The 18581-nt window shown below is 31.0% G+C and overlaps 2 protein-coding genes, 1 long non-coding RNA gene and 1 other non-coding gene across 7 annotated transcripts; 3 read left to right on the plus strand and 1 right to left on the minus strand.

Moving 5' to 3' along the window:
• The first annotated feature begins 652 nt into the window (after positions 1-652).
• Positions 653-1643, plus strand: LOC107932541 (uncharacterized). Its single transcript, XR_001693427.2, has 2 exons — positions 653-944; positions 1258-1643. It is a non-coding gene; the product is annotated as an uncharacterized lncRNA (long non-coding RNA).
• A 1009-nt stretch (positions 1644-2652) lies between these two features.
• On the plus strand, positions 2653-7314 carry LOC107932559 (heptahelical transmembrane protein 4). Of its 4 annotated transcripts, none has more exons than XM_041089606.1 (5): positions 2654-2832; positions 2980-3091; positions 4157-4370; positions 5763-6048; positions 6552-7314. In XM_041089606.1, the coding sequence occupies exons 3-5, from the start codon at positions 4177-4179 to the stop codon at positions 7203-7205; spliced, it is 1134 nt and encodes a 377-aa protein (XP_040945540.1). In that variant the 5' UTR covers positions 2654-2832; positions 2980-3091; positions 4157-4176; the 3' UTR covers positions 7206-7314. The 4 variants fall into 4 exon arrangements, with proteins under 4 accessions (XP_016720091.1, XP_040945540.1, XP_040945539.1 ...); XM_041089605.1 differs by having other exon boundaries at positions 2980-3047; positions 4127-4370; XM_041089604.1 differs by having other exon boundaries at positions 2655-2832; positions 4127-4370.
• Positions 7315-7496: 182 nt separating this feature from the next.
• TRNAT-AGU (transfer RNA threonine (anticodon AGU)) lies at positions 7497-7570 on the minus strand. The gene has a single exon. It is a non-coding gene; the product is annotated as a tRNA-Thr (tRNA).
• Positions 7571-14396: 6826 nt separating this feature from the next.
• Positions 14397-17153, plus strand: LOC107932534 (putative glycosyltransferase 7). The gene is made up of 2 exons (XM_016864575.2): positions 14397-15932; positions 16752-17153. The coding sequence occupies exon 1, from the start codon at positions 14565-14567 to the stop codon at positions 15915-15917; it is 1353 nt and encodes a 450-aa protein (XP_016720064.1). The 5' UTR covers positions 14397-14564; the 3' UTR covers positions 15918-15932; positions 16752-17153.
• Positions 17154-18581: the final 1428 nt, after the last annotated feature.

Raw genomic sequence — 18581 nt, forward strand, 5'->3', positions numbered from 1 at the left:
ATGTATATTTTTTGAAAGTATATATATATGTATATATAATAAAGGCGTATGAAAGCATATTTTTATATGTAAGTATATATATTTATATATGTAAGTATATAATAAAGGCGTATGAAAGCATATTTATGTACATGTATTTTAAAAAATGTATATAGATATATATAGATGTGCAAAAATATGAGTATTTATGTAGATGTTAAATAAGCTATAAAAATATATGTACGTTTGTATATATATAAAAATAAATTATTATAAGATATGGACATACTTAATGTATATATATATATATAGAATAAAAATGAAGAAATAAATATAAAGCTAATTAATATGTTAATATAATAGTAACAAATAAATAAAAGGTAAAAAAGGGAAAATAATAATAATAATAATAATAATAATAATAAGCTAAATAATGAAATTGCTAAAACATGGACTAAATCAAAATAAAAACGAAAGTATTGGGCGAAATCGAAATAAAAAAGCAAAAAAGGATTAAATTGAAACTCGCGCCAAACAGAGAGGGACCAAAACAGAAAATAAACCGAAGCCCCCAAAACACAGCGCAGCAGTGGACTAACTTGAAACAAACATGAAACTTTGTGGCCAAATTAAAAATAAAAGAAAATAGCGAAAAGGGGCCAAATTGCGACACGCTTCAAAGTCAGAGGGACTGCGAGCGGAAATAACCCATTCTAAGAAAACACGCGGATCCTTCTCCGGGTCGAGTCACCGCGCGGGTCAGAGGGCCTAAAACGACGTCGTTTCAATCTGGGTATTTAAACCCCATTTTTCTAAAAAAAAACACTCAGCCCCCATTTTTTCTAAAATTTTTTCAAAAAACTCACTCTTTTCTCTCTAAGGCTCCGGCCTTTTGGAGTTCTCAACTCCCAGTCGCACCGATCATCGCCTTGCCGTGCCGGCGCTGCGCCGGCCACCTTCAAAAGGTAATATTTTTCTTTTTTTTTTACAAATAAACTGCCTTTTTTAATATATATATATATGTATATATGTATGTGAAAAATTAAAAATAAACAAATATGGAAAACAGAAGATGCGAAAACAAAGATAAAAAAAATCTCCTTTTCGATTTTTTTGTTTATATTTCCGGGTAAGTATTACAAAATAGATGAAAAGAGAAAAAGAAAAGAAAAAAAAAAGCCCCCTTTCAAAATACACTTTCTTTGGCTTTTATAGCCGAATCTACTGCTTGTTGTTGTTGCCACTGTTTCTTGCTTGTTTCTCTTTTTGTTTTTGCAGGTGGAGGCGCAAGTGGGGTGGTGATGGACGTTGGCGGCGACGACGTGACCGTGGCGGCGTCAGAAGGTCAAGGGTCAGAAGGCTAGAGGCGGCGTCTAGGTGCGGCGCTAGGGTTTATTTTCTGAAACCCTAGCTTGATTTTTTTAGGGGGAAATTGGGCTGATTGGGTTTTAGTGTATTGGGCTCTGGGGGTGTTTAATTTTGGGTCTGCTGGTATGGGGTTTGATGAATTTGTTGGGTTGTATTTGTAAATGGGTTAATTGGGTTTAGTTTGTTGGGGCTGGGTAGGTTTGGGTGGGCAAAATTGGGTTGTACAGGAAGGATAGTTTAACATGTTTGTTTCCCTTTGTCAAATTTTTTTATTTAAATTTAGTTTTTAAGATTAATATTTTTAATTTTAGATTTTCGAAATATCAAGCCAATTTTTGAACTTCGTTAGACAAATCTATTCACTTGCTATAACCAAGCTTAATATTGTAACTTTGTTTAGACAATAGTAAATTTTGATTGTAAGCAAAGAATATTGGATGAGTGTTTGTAATATTTAGGGTTCATTATTGGGTTGCGATTATCCAATATTATAAGGGTGGATTGGGCTTTAGCCAATAGATAATCTGAATCAATATTTGAATTTTGTTAACAAGACTCGGTAGAGTAAGATTGTTCTTTGAATTTTGTTAACAAATATTGTGCATTGATTTATCTCTTAGCCTTAGTCTCTTTTTGAATTTGTTAGCTACACTCTCTTGTTCTAAGTTGTATTGTAACATTGGTTAGGACAACAAATTGAAATAACTAGTAAACTGGTTCCTTTTCAAATCTTCGATTATAAATAATATCAACTGGATCACAAATGAAGTGACAAAATACTTATATTTAACTCTTGAATTAACATCAATCTTAAGTTTAATCATCGAACAACTCCTATTTAAAACTATCAACAAACATAAATAAAATCATAAAATTTGAGATTTGTGAACAACCTTAAACTACCTAGCATTTAATACCCTAGGTTGTAAAATAATTCAAAATGTACAATCTAATTATAGATTCTGATCATATCTTATTTGCTCTTTTTGACACAATACCTAAAACAACCCATAACCCCTCCACAACTCATAAATTTAGAGGATAATGCACTTTAATGCACTTAAACTCACTCCCATATTGACAACAATACTCATACCAATCGAGTTAAGACTCAATCGACCAAAATGTACTAGATCATAATTTAGAAATCCAATCCACAAAAGCATTCTTCCAAAGCTATTGGGATATTATTAAGATCCCCAAAATAGTAAAAGGTGGTCCACCACAAAAACTTTAAAATTCCCAATTTTTTTTAACAATCCCACCAATTATTTTGACATTTTAATCCTTCATTCTCTATTCTAACACCTCCACCACTCCCCCCAACAAAACAAACCTTCGCTATTTTCGCATCGCCACAATGAACCAGATTTCTTTTTAAATCTCACTAAATGAAGTCTCATTCTTTAATTTTTCATTAACACAATTTCTTTAACATTTTCTTTCTTGGAACCTGACTTTTGCTCCCTGTTTCAGACATTATCGGTTAGGTTTTTCTCCTACTTTCTTTGTCTTTTTTTCTTTCTTTCTTTTTTTGTTGCATATAAATATTTAATTATTAGTATCATCCAAAAACTAACTTTGGGGTGTATATGAATGTGTGTATATATATATATTCTACTGTGTTAATAGAGTCCTTCGCCTGAGAGTTTTGTAATATAAAAAAGAAGGATCCCCATCTGGGTCTCCATTCTCTGCTGGTGATTCTTCAATTTCCTTCATTATTATTATTTTTCTTTTCCAGGTGCCACTTTCTCTCTACATTTCATATTGGGTCTTTTTTTTTGTTCTGTTTTGGTATAATTATAAATTTAGCTTTTAATATTTATATTTTTTTGTCAAATTGGCTTTATTCATTTTTTTAGTTAAATTTCACACTCAACTTAAAAAAAAAAAGTCTAATTTAGTCATCATCCTTTTAAAAAAAGAGTTGAATTGTTTTGTTCAAGGAAATATGTATTAAACCGTTAAATTTTTAAACATAACAGCCTACATGATAATTTACTTGTTTAATACTAATATTTCTTGAACTTTTAATACATTTTTTGATTTTTTTAAAATTTCTTTTAAAATTTTAACTTATTTATTAGTATTACATATAAGATAAATAGTATAATATTAAAATGAAGTTCGACTATAGGTAAGGGTGTAACTAGAAGGGGCAAGCAGTAGCCTTGCCCCTTTAACTAAGTGATATATTATTAATTTTAGTCATTTATATTTATAAAGCATTTATATTAGCTTTTTTTAAACAAATTTTTTTTTACCTTTGGCTCAATGGAGAAATTAGAAATTCTTTAGAGGGGGCCGAAATTAAATTGTAATTTTTACGATAGTAAAAATGTAATTTCAACATTTAAATAGGTTATATCTTTATAATTTTTAAATGATTAAATCAAATTCTTATATTTTTAGGAGAGGGCAAAGTGCAATTTAACATTTACTAATTTAAATGTTTAAAAATTTTAAAAGGTCTAAATAAATTTTTTTCCATTTTAAGGGGGTTGGGGGCCTAGCCAGCTCCCATAGTTTCGCCCCTACTTTTGCCCTCTAACACTAAATTCCTGGCTTTGCCTTTGTTGCCACACCATCACTAAAAAATTAATATTTAAGTAAGCATTTCTATTAAAAACGATTTGATTATTTTTGAAAGGTTAATGGTTAAATTTAACTTAAAAAGAATAATGGCCAAATTGAAAAAAATGTAAATGTTGAGGACTCAATTTGATATTATATCTTTTGTTTTTATTGTTGTTAAAACTTTTTTTTTTTTAAGCAGAGAGTGATGTGCAATGCGTGAAAATGTTAGTGAAGACAGGTGAAAAAACAATGGAGAATTCAAAGGGAGGAAAAGGGAAGAGATTGTGGAAGAAGGTGAAGTATCAACTGGTTGAATACCATTCATTACCTGGTTATTTGAGGGACAATGAGTATATTGTTGGGCATTATAGATCTGAATGGCCAATGAAACTGCTTTTGCTTAGCATCTTCTCCATCCACAATGAGACTCTCAATGTTTGGACGTAAGTTTTCATTTACCCCTTTTAGTTTTTTTGGACAGTTAAAAGATAAAAATATCATGGAGGCCAAAGCATCATGGAGCCCCCTGTATTAGTAGTTAGAATGGATTTTGCTCCATTTACTCAATAAATGGGAAAATTGGTCATTGTATGTTAAATCCAAGAATAAATTGGTCCTTTCAATTAAAGTTTTCATCCGTTTTTACTGTTAAAAACTGGTATGGCTGACGGATAACAAAACAGTTACATGTGGTGTGCCACATGTAACTCATTTCGACATGTACCTCATGCTAATGTGCATGGACTAGTTTTTAATAGTAGAAGTAGATGAAATTTTTAACTAAAGAACTACTTTGCTATTTGATTTAACATATAAAGACTAATTTACTCATTTTTAGCACAGAAGGGACAAAATGCAATCTAATTCCTAGTACAAAGGCCTCTATAATACTTTTCCCTACAATGAAGCATGGCCAAAGCTGGGAATTTTGTGATTAAAGTTTAAAAAAAAATATTGAACATTTTTTGTCACTTTAGTCTTAATATTGGTTATTTGGATTAGTCTGACTCTCAAGTTTCAAATTTTAGTCAAACTATTGCTTTTTGGACAGAAAGTTTGATTAAGTTGTTAAATTTTAATAATAGTAATATGGTAATCAATGTATATTTCATTGTTAATATTAAAACTTTTTTTATGATTTTTTTTGAAAATATTTGAATCTTCTATGGCATACATGTGGATTGTTATATTAATTGCCACATCATTGTTGTTAAAATTTTAATAATCCAATTAATTTTTTCATCCAAAAAAAAAGACTAAATTTGATGGTTGAGATTCAAAATGATTAAAAACATTAGGGTTCAAGAACTAAATATGTTATTATGCAAAATTTTTATTAAAATAATTTAAATTAAATACGTTAACTTTAAAAGGGACTCAAAATGAAATTTTATTTTATTTAACGAAAGGAGAAAATTGAATTATTAAAATATGAGTAGTACTAAAGTTGAATTTCATTTTTTAACCAAGGGACCAAGACCATTATTTGCGCATGACTACACCCATTGTGGCTTATTTGTACTATGATAAATAGAGGAAGAATTGTATGAAATTGTGATGGTATGAAACTGTGAATCCACGTTATCCTTATCACTTTTTAATAGGAGAATAACAAATCAGATTTTTTCTCTTTGAATCATAGTTTCATACAATCCATTCTTGTGATAATTAATGTTAGAATATAGTGCACGACCATTTTGAAGTTTTTTATATAAGTAATACAAAAACAATAAAAAAATTACAAAAATAGCATAGTTACAAATTAATTATCAAACTCACATGTTTTTTACGATGTATTTTCGTAATATTTGTTTCACAATTATTAATTTTGATAGGCATTTGATTGGGTTCTTCCTTTTCCTTGCCCTCACCATATACACTGCAATGAAAGTTCCAAAGGTTGTTGATCTTAACTCTTTGAGTCATATTCATGATATATTGAGAAAAGCTGATCTCCACAAATTACATTCCGAGCTCGTAACATGTTTGCCGTCGTTACCCAACATATCCGATCTACACAAATTTCGAGATGAGTTAAAGACGTCGATCTCCGGTTGGCATGTCCGTGAACTTCTATATAATTGTTTACCTGAGAGTTTCTCCTCTAGGAATCAATCCAATGTATGTGTTTATAGTAATGTTGCATGTTGCGTTTTATTGTTCAATAACATCTCATGCCATGTTTTTGAGTAAAAGTATCATAGAGACTTGAATTGCATTTTGGCTATTATACTCAAAAAAGGATAAATTAGTTTATGTTCATTAGATAAAAGAGCAAATTGGTCTTTTTATTAAAAAAATTCATCAATTTTACTGTTAAAAACTAGTCTCTGTACGTCAATAGGTGGTACACATAACATCTAATGTGTCATTGTTTGGTTATTCTGTCAACCACATTAATTTTTAACAGTACAAAAGGATGGAGTTTTTAAAAGAAAGGATCAAATTGTTTTTTGATCTAACATACAACAATTAATTTTTCCATTTTTTGAGTAGAGAGGTAAAATGCAATCTAATTCCTAATACATGAGTTTCTATGATACTTTTACCAAGTTTTTGGTCATGTTTTGTTGTTAATTTTAGGTTAAGAATGTAGTTACATTTTATTTATTTGTTATTTGCAGAGGAGCATGAAGGAGGATGTGACAAACATAATAGCACCATTGATGGTGAGACCGATAACGCGGTGGCCATTTTTCACCTTCTTGGGCGGTGCGATGTTTTGCCTGCTAGCTAGCAGTGCATGCCACCTCCTATCGTGCCATTCTGAGCGCATATCGTACATCGTACGCCGGCTAGACTATGCTGGCATCGCTGCTCTTATATCCACTTCCTTTTATCCACCGGTGTACTATTCTTTCATATGTGATCCATTCTTTTGTAGGCTCTACTTGGGATTCATAACCATCTTAGGAGTTGCAGCCATCTTGTTTTCATTCTTAGCGGGGTTTCATCGACCCGAATTTCGAACCCTTCGTGTATCCCTTTTCTTCGGCATGGGGATGTCCAGCATAGCACCGATCATTCACAAACTCATCTTGTTTTGGCACCAACCTGAGGCACTTCATACTACCTTTTACGAAGTTTTGATGGGGATTTTATATGGTATTGGGGCATTTGTGTACGCGGCGAGGATACCAGAACGGTGGATGCCAGGAAAATTCGACATTGCGGGACATAGTCACCAACTTTTTCACATCTTGGTTGTTGCTGGGGCATACACACATTATCGTGCCGGATTGGTTTACCTCGAATGGAGGGATCAACATGGATGTTGAAACAAATTCAAATGTCAGGAAAAATAATTTTTGATTAGTGGAAAGGTTATTCAAGTGTATATATCTTTTAGTATAACAAAAATAGGAGTGGACTGACGAAGTTGTGATATGTTCAATTAACCTATTATAGCTTACGTATAATTTCTTCGAAAATCAATCTCGAAGGATCCAGTTTCAACTTCTTGTATTATGAAAATGGAAATAATACAGTAAGTTTTCTTAATAGAGCTTTTCCCCCATGTTTTTGAGGTTCTAAATTTTATTTTCAAGGAGAAAAAGAAAAATAATATGTGCTTTCGTTGAGAGTCGAACTCAAGACCTCCCGCTTACTAAACAGGTGCTCTAACCAACTGAGCTACGAAAGCATGGTGCTTAATGGCAGAAATTTTTGTTTCTCATTAGTTAATATGCAGTTGTCTACGGATAGCAATTACAGTTTAAGAATAATATTACTTCAATTTGGATTCCCACTACAATGTGACTGAATAATATTAACTATCATACAATAAAATATACAAAATAATTCTTTTATATCCACGTGTTTTTTCATTTATTTTACGATTTGAGATTAATTTTATTCTAACTACTTCTTTCTTCTAGATTGACACCTCCATTACTGTTAGTCCAATTGTTAAATCTATTTTAAAAAGCTTCACTCATTAACTATGTTCGTTTTTTTCAAGTTAGTACCTAAACTTGTTTTATCACAAGTGATACATAAATTTATTCTTCTGTTATTTTACACAAAAAATGTTTTACTCGTAAAACAAATTCCAACCAATAATAAATCACCATGTCATATAGCCTTTAAAAATATATTTTTTAATTTTTAATTATTTTTTTACATTATTTCTCTTTATTTTTTTCTTTTTATTATTTCCTTATAATGTTTGGCAATGTTAGTAATGCTCAAAATTTAGCCTCTTGAGGTTGAGATACTAATGATTAATTTTGTGTTTGTATTTCACCCCATGCTTACTCGACTCAGAATTGAAAAAGTTCTTTCATGAATCAAAACTAGTGTTTTTAGAACTAGATCGAGCCAAAAACCAATCGAGGTACTAGTGTCACGAGCCATGGATCAAAGCCCGTGATGAATGCATACAAACTATCCCATGGAGGTCTACTAATTAAATGGGTTTCAGTTGACCTACTTGAACTGGCCCGATTCGTGGAACACATGGAGAAGTCCATCTACTTGAAACTTTGGTGGCCTAGTGGAACACTCTTGTAACACTCGAAATCTCGACCTAATTGTGGAGTCCGAGTTACGAAGTGCCACATTTGTTGCCAAAGTAATTGCGTTCACAAACTATCAGAATAATACAATAAGCAGCTAAATTCAAGCATGACACGTATTTAATAGTTATTGATTCTTATACGATCTTACAGAAGCTTAAAAAATAAAGTAAAAACGAATAAGGATCAAAACGTAAATATTTCAACTTTTAAGGCTGACGTTGTGACGTGAGGTTGTCCCTCGTCGTAGTGTGACAAACTATTTTGGTCTTGTCATGACGTCGGGGTCCCTCGTCACGACGTGACTTGGAATTCGTCTCGTCCCGATGACAACTATCTAACGTTATGACATGGAATCCTCGTCGTGATGTCGTACGAATGACGTTGCGACATCACCTACTGTCAACAGTCAATCCAAAACTTGCAATTTTACTAATCTACCAAGGTATGAATACACACATACTTCTCAATTTGACCAAGAGAATGGTTTTTATGCAAATATAACATGTCTAAAACATACCTATGACACATTCAAACATGTCAATCTAGATCATATTACATTTCAATTTAAACCAATCCAAATGTCACATACAACTCAATCTTTTATCAAGTTTCACGATAAGATTTCCAAACTTTTCCATTTGACTATGCTTAGTATATCATGAAACACTCTAAACTAATCCAACCACAACTACACATACATGCTCATGACTTAAGTCAACTAATACACCAATTTCATACCTATATATTATACATAGAGTCTAACTACCTTATATACCAATCCACCCACCTAGCAAACTTACACATAAGATTACTACCAATAAATACCAAACATAACTTATCAAATATTGCAAACATTAGCTTCCCGTATGTATATGTACATTAAGGTTCACACACCAACAATCAAATTTAACTTCATTGACAATAAAATACCAAAACAACTTTACTAGCTACATGCTAATTTGACCAACAAAGAGAATTTACAAACTTTATAGAGTTTGCGGTCTCGACTAGATGCTGAAGTCGATACTCGAAACTTTACTTTAAGCCTAACCTATACATGAGAAATAAACCGTATGATGAGTATGTTACTCAGCAGTATTCCTATGAAATCGAACAATATAAGGAGGTGGTATACATCACCACACATAGAATCGTTATCTAAACTCTTGTTCCTTATAACTCAAGCATGAAAACATCATTCAATATACATTTCTAATACATAAAATCTCAAATCGGTTTATCCTTCAGACGATAATCCGAGCTCATGAGTTCATGTTCAACTTACTTCAATCTGTCATCCCAGGTTGCTTGACAACGATGACTAGCCACCCCGGATTGCCCGCAAATGATGGTCTAGCATTTTGGATTGCCCGACAACGATGGTTTATTGATATAGTACTGTCATCCTGGATTGCCTGGCCATGACCTGCTACCCTGGATTGCCCGACGACGATGGCTTACCACCCCGGATTACCCGACAACGATGGCCTACCACCAGGTTGTCCGGCAACTATGGTTTATCGATTCAATTTGCCACCCTAGTCTATTAGGGACTTCCTATTTCCCAATTATACAACCAATTTTACATTTTTTATAGTTTAGTCCCTAATGTACGAAACTATCAATTAACTTTATAGTTTAGTCCCTTTTCACCTCTAAGCTTAAATTCTATCAATTTAATACTTAAAACTTCAAGAAAACAACAATGATAACTTTCTAAAACTTTAACAATTTTACAAATTGACACATGGGCTAGCTAGATTAAGCTCCCATGATCTCAAAAACATAAAAATTTCAAAAAAAAAAAGAGACTAAATTAAACTAACCAAATTGAAGCCTAAAGATGATAGAACCCTAGCTGAAACTTCCTCCTCTTCAATTTCAATGTTCGGTGATGGAGAATGAGAAAGATGAAATTCTTTCTCTTTCTCTCCACTTTATGTTTTATTTCCTAATTTAGTTTAGCTTACATTTTATTTAATTTATATTTTTATAACATTTTTGCTATACGCTTTTAATAAGCTACCATCCATTCATTCTTAAGTGGTATAATTATCACTTTAATCCTTGATCCATTTCTAATTATTAAAAATTCATAGTAATTAAACTTTTACTACTTTTATAATTTAGTCCTTATACCTTAACTAATAACTAATTTGACAAAACTACCTATCCAAAATTTAATTCACTTATAATATAACTCCGTAAATATTTAATAAGAATATTTACGGGTTCGGTTGACGAAAACAGGGTCCCGAAATTGAGTTTTTTGCCACCATTGACTTTTAAGTCGTTACAACTCCAGTAAAACTAGAGTTACCATGGTTAATATTTGTAACCCTAATGAATAAGATTGTATAAAGTTTAAATCCTTTAGGATTCTCATCTTGTAGATGAGCTTTAATCTTGTCCGTCGATGTAATTTAAACTATATTGTTGGATCTGGGGGAGCTCAACTATAAATAAAGGCCTTCTCCCTCATTTGTAATCATTCCATTGTACTTCATTATTGAGCTAAATAATATTTTTGAGAGCATTTACTCAAACACTTGGTGTACTATTATTTTCTTATGGCTTTTATGTTTGATTCAAGTCCATTTGTCTATTCGAGTTGCTTCTGCTTTATTTTAGTGCCTTAGAGAATTTCCTTTGTTAATTCTTATTTTCGAGAATAAGGCTGACTTAGGTGGATTTAAAACAAAGGAATCACCTAAGGCCCGTGATACTAGAATGAATATAAGGGTTGAACCCCTTGATTTATGAATTGATACAGATCAAGCTAAAATAATCAATTGCACCAGTTGAGCTGGTTTTTTTTGTATTTTTTTACATATTTTTTTATGAATTTGTTAATAATTTATTTGATTGAATTGAATGAACCGATCAAAACAAAATTGGTGCCTGACCGATTCGACCATTGGTTCGATCTTGAAAACCTTGATCAAAACCATGAAGCTCAAGATGTTCACACCTACTGAAAAAGTCCAAGATAAGAGGAAGAAAAGAGAAAGAAGATATAAAATAATATATAAAGAGAAAATAATATTTTTTTATCTTCTTTTTTTTTGTCACATATCAATTTTTTATTTAAAAAAAAGGTTTACTAACGGTTGGACTAACAAAGCTATCAACTTGGGAGAAAAATGTAGTTTAGGTACCAAAGTAAGAAAAATAGTATAATTTAAGTACCAATTTGTAAGTTAAGCTTTTATTAAAAAGTAGACTTAGGACTAGTTTGGCATTGTTGTAGTAGTTCAGAAGTGCTTTTGAAAAGTTACACTTGAAAAAAGTGTGATGAAAAATTATAGTTTGTTAATTTCAAGTATTTGGCATGATTGTCTAAAATTGTAGTTAAAAGTTAAAATATTCATTTTAAACTTGGTAATGAAAAGTAAAAAAAGAGTGACAAGTTCTATTAGTTTAGTAATAACAATTACTATTAAATTAGCCCCATAACATGCATCTAACAAAGTTAACTATGCATAACTCGTCACATATCCATTCTTAAACATTTTGAAAAATATTAAGCTAGTTAATTTATGAAAAGCAAGACCCATCCTTATCGGCCTTTACTTTTTATAATTTTGTGAATTATAAGAGAAGAGTAAAACTCTAACAACAATGTAACTAACGCGACTCGAATACAAATCACATCTAGAACGGTAACTAAATTAAGCATAAGGTCAACACACGAATTTCTTAGCAATTTTTTTTAAAATAAATACTAAATGACATATTAAATGGGTTAGGGTCCAAATTCAAGGTCCAGCTCATATAATTAGATTCATTTAATGCAAATTTCTTTTTAAAAGATATGGAAAATAAAGGCGTCATCAAATCTCGCGCCTTCAGTCATTGGCGATTTTATTTTTTATTTTTTTATAATCCCCTACAGCTCAATTTTTTTTTAGACAAATAGAATTTTCACAAACTATTTATGAAATGTGACTTTTATAAATATATTCATTCAAATTCAATAAATTTTAAAATAATAAAAAAGTACTTAAAATTCTTTTTTATGAAAAACAACAATTTCATTTTGGATAATTATTTTTTTTGTTAGATAATAACATAATAATATATTACATTAAAGTGAACAAAAAAAACCCCAAAACTTTATCTTGTCCAAAAATGTTAATTAACTCTCTCGGCACATATTCAACTACTTGCATACCCTCCTTCTTAGCAGAAGACATTTTGGCTATAAGATCAGCAACTTTTTAGGCACATGCCTTATCACCCAATAATTTTTACTTTGTAGTGCTTGCTGAATTTGTCGAAACAAAGTTGAATTTGAGGATACAGAGTAACCTTCTTAGATAGCTTTAACCACATTAAAACAATTTGTTTGAATCAAAACCTTATCATATCCTGTTTTTTGTAACAAAAGTAAATCATCTTATATGCCCTTCAACTCAATATAAAAAATTGAACAATCTTCCAAATCATGGTTAAACCCATCAGTCTATTCCTTGGACTGGTCTTACACCACAACACCAGCAGAAGCTAACCATGCATTCACATTCCTCGTCCCATCAATATGCAGATAAAAAAAATTACCTGATAATGATTAATTTTGAGTATCAATATGCCTATAAGGTGGTCTATCCTTATGTGAGAACAAGTGAATTTAAAAATTTGATAAAAATATTTAATTAATATTTTAAAAATAAATATCAAATAAGAAATAAAAATATCAAAATAATAATCTTTTTATTTTGGTCTTTGAATTGCAATAATTAAGAAAAATTAAACAGACAATTTAAACGGAAATAACGGGAAGGTTAACGACCCAAATGAAAAACTCCAACGTAGATTCCATGTTTAGTCCAAAGCTGTCGGCAATAATTACACGTGTCAACCTCTCACGTCTTCTCCAACCGCAGTTCACGCTCCTCTTAACTCTTTAAATCTCCTTTTTTTTTCAAGCCAGCGTATTTTAGCATCCCGGCGCACCGAAAAAAGAGACGCCTATTTCACTTTTAAAACAAAGGTCTAATTCAAGTTCTAGTCCCCCTCCTATGATAAAACTAATAATTTAATCTCCTTATTTTAATTTGATATAATTTGACTCATTTACTTTTAGATTATTACTAGTGAGTCCAAAATGACAAAAATATGTATCTTTGTAGCAAAAGCGATGATGCTAAAATTTTATCATTACTTGAAAACCATCCAATCATATTAAATTGATAATAAATTTACATATTTATTAATAAAATATATATATTTTTTACAAAATCTCTTTGATAGTACCAAATATGGGTCTTACCATTTTTGATATATTAATAAATATTATAAATGTTTAATTACGAATTAGTTTCTTAATATGTTGATTAAATCTCAAATTTTAGTATAATATATAAAAAAAATAAAGAGTAAACTATACACAAGGCCATTAAACTATTAGTAAGTTTAAGTTTTGGTCATTTAACTTCAAAAAATTATAAAATTGTCATTGAATTATTTGAAAGTCTTCATTTAAGTCACTGAGCTATTCAAACATTTTTATTTAAGTTATTGGACTGTTAAGGTTTTTTTTTTCAAAATCTGGATAATAAGCTCTAAGAGACAATTTGATGGTGGATTAATACCCATCAACGAGTAGAAGAATATACCTTAAATTTAAGTAGATCTGATAGTCAATATCTCAAAGATCAGATAAGAAATTTTTTTAAATTTTAGTTCGTAAATTTGTAACATTCAAAGCTATTTAAAAAAAAGTTAAATTGTAGAAGAGAAGGGGAAGGAGAGTTTTTGACTCGTGTTGGTAATGTAAACAGAGAAAGTCTTACAATAACGATTTTAAAAGCTTAATGACTTAAATGAAAACTTTTAAATAATTTAGTGACTATTTTTTAATTTTTTGAATTTCTTACACGGAGTTTACCCAAAAACAGAACAGTGAGAACTGAGCCTAAAGCTAAAAACACTAAAAACGATGTCAGTCCACTCTTTCGTCTTCTTTAATCCCACAATCAAATTTGGACATCCCAAATTTTGTCTTTTTGTTTTTAATTTTCCATGTCTTTCTTCTCTGTTAAACAACCTTAGAAACTCATTTCCTTAATTACCAAACATTAAAAAAAAAACCTTATTTTTAAACAACAAAAGAAAATGGTGTCTCCTGAGTTTTCTCTTTCGCAGTTTTCTCCAATGGCGAAACCTCGAAACCGGTCGTTTTGGTGTCTGTCCGATAGTTTCCTTTACTGCGGCGGTGTCTTTTTAGCTATCTTATTAGTATGTTCATTTTGGTCGTTTTTCACACCGACCCTCAACTTCAGCTCCGCCATTACCGACCCGTCGTCTGCGGTCAGCTGTAAGGAAAGTGGGTTCGGAGTTAACTTAAAATCCGACCCGAAAGGCCTGACCTTTTACGACGACCCAGAGCTGAGTTACTCCATTGAAAAGCCGGTGAAAAACTGGGACGAAAAACGGAAACAATGGCTAAACCATCACCCATCGTTCGCCGCCGGCGCAAGTGAAAGAATCGTCGTCGTAACTGGGTCACAACCGAAACCATGTAAGAACCCCATCGGCGACCATTTACTATTACGTTCCTTTAAAAACAAAGTAGATTACTGTAGAATCCATGGATACGATATTTTTTACAACAACTTGTTATTACACCCGAAAATGGGGTCTTATTGGGCGAAATTACCAGTCGTTAAAGCAGCCATGTTGACTCACCCTGAAGCTGAGTGGATCTGGTGGGTTGACTCGGACGCGTTGTTTACAGACATGGAGTTTAAGTTACCTTTACAAAGGTATAAAAACCATAACTTGGTCGTCCATGGTTGGCCTGAGTTGATTTACGATAAAAAGAGTTGGACCAGTTTGAATGCTGGGGTTTTTTTGATAAGAAACTGTCAATGGTCAATGGATTTGATTGAAACATGGTCTAATATGGGACCAATTAGCAAAGATTACAAAAAATGGGGTGAAATTCAGCGATCAACGTTCAAAGACAAGCTTTTCCCTGAGTCAGATGATCAAACGGCTTTGATTTACTTGTTATATAAACACAAAGAGAAATATTATGATCATATATATCTAGAAGGTGAGTTTTATTTTGAAGGATATTGGGTTGAGATCTTTGGAAGGTACGAAAACACAACGGAGATGTACTTAGCGATCGAGAGAGGGACGGCGGAGTTAAGAAGGCGACATGCAGAGAAAGTTAGTGAACAATACGGCGCGTTTAGAGAAGAGTACTTGAAAAGTGCTGGAAATGGTAAAGGGAGTTGGAGGAGACCATTGATCACACATTTTACAGGGTGTCAACCTTGTAATGGTGATCATAATAAGATGTATGATGGTGAATCATGTTGGAATGGGATGGTTAAAGCTTTGAACTTTGCTGATAATCAGGTTTTGAGGAAGTATGGGTTCATACACCCTGATTTACTAGATTCCTCCATTGTTAGTGAAGTTCCTTTTGATTACCCTGCTGATGAAGGACCATGGTGAAAAAAAGCATAAAAGGTATGGGTTCTTATTGAAATTTAAGAAAGTTTTAACAATGCATGTGATTTAGTGTTTGCTTTTCATTATCTTGCTTTGAAAGTGTTTGAAGTAATGCATGATTGAAGGATTAATTATATTTGTTTTACTTTTATGATGGAGCAATGATGTTGGTGTTTTGGGGTAGGTCGGGGACTTTAGTGGGGGGTTTAGGGGGGATTAAAGGGTGTTTTTGAGTGGTACTTTTTGACTAAATTTATGGGGGCTTTTTTGCAAGCATGCAAGAAACTAACAAAATTCTCTTGTTCCCTTTGGCAAATGAATGGAATCATTTGTCAACTAGTTCTAAGGTTTGGTTTGGTAGGAACCTATTAAGAAATTCTTTTGAATTAGGTAGAATTTTTATGTTACCTATCTGGGGAGTTCATATATTGGTGGGTTTTATTATCGTGGTTAAAATATGATTTAGGTCCTTATACTTTTTTACATATTTCAAATTTAGTCCCTCTATATTCTGTTTGGTTTATATGCAAGTCCAACCGTTGATACAACTAAAATTATTTTGTTAAATTCAAGTTTATTATCTTCTTAAAATGGGAAATTCATGAAATTTTCATATTGATTAATGATTTTAGTTTGATGTTGGAAGTTTTGTGTTTTTGTATGCCCTTTCATACATTTTGCATGGAAGATGCCTTGTTTTTAACTTACTGAACAAGCAACCGTAGTGCCATATGTACTCGAGATGTTAGATACAAGTATGTATATACGTATATTGAAGATTATATTTATACCCGAATATGTGTCGAAATTGATGATATATTTTTTTTTGTTAAACAGTGAATCGTAGCCATGCCTCTGCTTATCTTTTCGAGTTTCTCTTACGAACAACTGCAATCGATTCGGACTCTGATACTTCACGAACTAGTGTTACAACAGTTATAGTTGAATTTGAGACACAACATCCGACATAAGTTAGTCCATTTGGCATCATAACTTTACGACTTTGTTTCATAATTTTGGATTTTGGGTGTAAATGTTGATATGGTGATGGGATTTATAGAAAAGTGGTACGGAAGTTTTAGGAATAATATCATATTTGGTATCTGTACTTTCATAAAATGTTTAATGTGATACATGTACTTTAGAAATGTCTAATGTGGTACCTGAACCATCAATGTGTTTTATTATGGCACTTGTATTTTCATAAAATGTCCAATAGATATGTGTTTTATTATGGTATTTCTCGTTGTTATAAACACCGTTAATGAATTGTTAAACCAACCAATGAAAACTTAACAAGTATGAATTTATTTTTCCAAATCATTAAGTCCACATGGATAATTTAACATAATGTGAAAACTAAATAAAACAGAGAAAAATCAAATTACATTAAAATAAATAAATAACTAAACATATGGTAAATATAAAAGTACATATTAAACTATCTGTACAATAGTATTAGACATTTTATAAAAATACATGTACCACATTAAATATTTTCAAAATATAAATACCACATTAAATATTTGTAAAAATATATGTACAAAATGTAACATTATTCCAAAGATTTATGGTTTTAGGGTGACAATATAAAGACAATGTTGATAGCATATGATGATTTGGCCTGGGTGTCGTTTTCTTGATTTCTTTTTTGTAGCTTGAAAACCTCCATTGATTTTGCCATGGTCACATGCATGAATGGTGTATTCCCTGGTTTTCGAGATTGTAAAATTGGAAATAAAACCCAATAATTGACATGATAACCTTCACAGCACATGGATCAAGTAAAGGGAATCAGAAACGGCCAATTGTACCTGCAAATGATGTACGATATTTGGAAACTCGATTCAATCAATTCGAATATAAATTTAATATTATATGATTTGATCATAAAAAAGTTATTAATTTTCTTAATTCGAAGTTGAATTGCTCAAATACAAAATAAGCTTAATTTTGGTTGACTTGAATTTGGAATAACTCAAATCATTTGAGATGAATCAAACTTGAAATTAGAATTCAAAATATTCAAAATCGTAATAATTTAATTTAAAAATTTAAATCTTAAATTTGAATGATTTGAATTTAAATCAATACGATCTCAAAATGATTTAAGCTTGAAACAACTCAAATCAGAATGTAATGAATTTTGTATTAATTGATTCAATCGAAATTAATCAATTAATCCTAAGGTAAATCATTGATTTAATCAAATTAAATCCAAATTGAATTCTTTAAAGAGTAAGAAATCGAGAAATATACTTAAATTTTGTTATTAGTTTGTAATTATTGATTTAATTCCTACAATTTAATTTGGTCATTTTGAATTTTTGTATTTTTTGAATTGGTCATTTTTATTCTGTATTTTTCAAATTTTAAACTTTAATCCAGACTCAAACGATAGTAATTTCTCAATCTTTATACATTTTAGAATTTTAAAATTTTAATATTGATGCAAATGACAACTGTTAAATATATTAGCTTAGCTTTTATTATTATCAAATAATAATATATAAAATAATAAGTTAATATGTTATTACACATATAATAATATAATTATTACATTAAACTCTGAAAATAGTAAAATTTAATAAATTCAATAATTACTATTTGACCATAACCGAAAATTTATGTTTCAAAAATTACATAAATTAAAAATAACCAAATTAC

Source organism: Gossypium hirsutum, chromosome D03 (assembly GCF_007990345.1).
Source record: "Gossypium hirsutum isolate 1008001.06 chromosome D03, Gossypium_hirsutum_v2.1, whole genome shotgun sequence".
Lineage (NCBI taxonomy): Eukaryota > Viridiplantae > Streptophyta > Magnoliopsida > Malvales > Malvaceae > Gossypium > Gossypium hirsutum.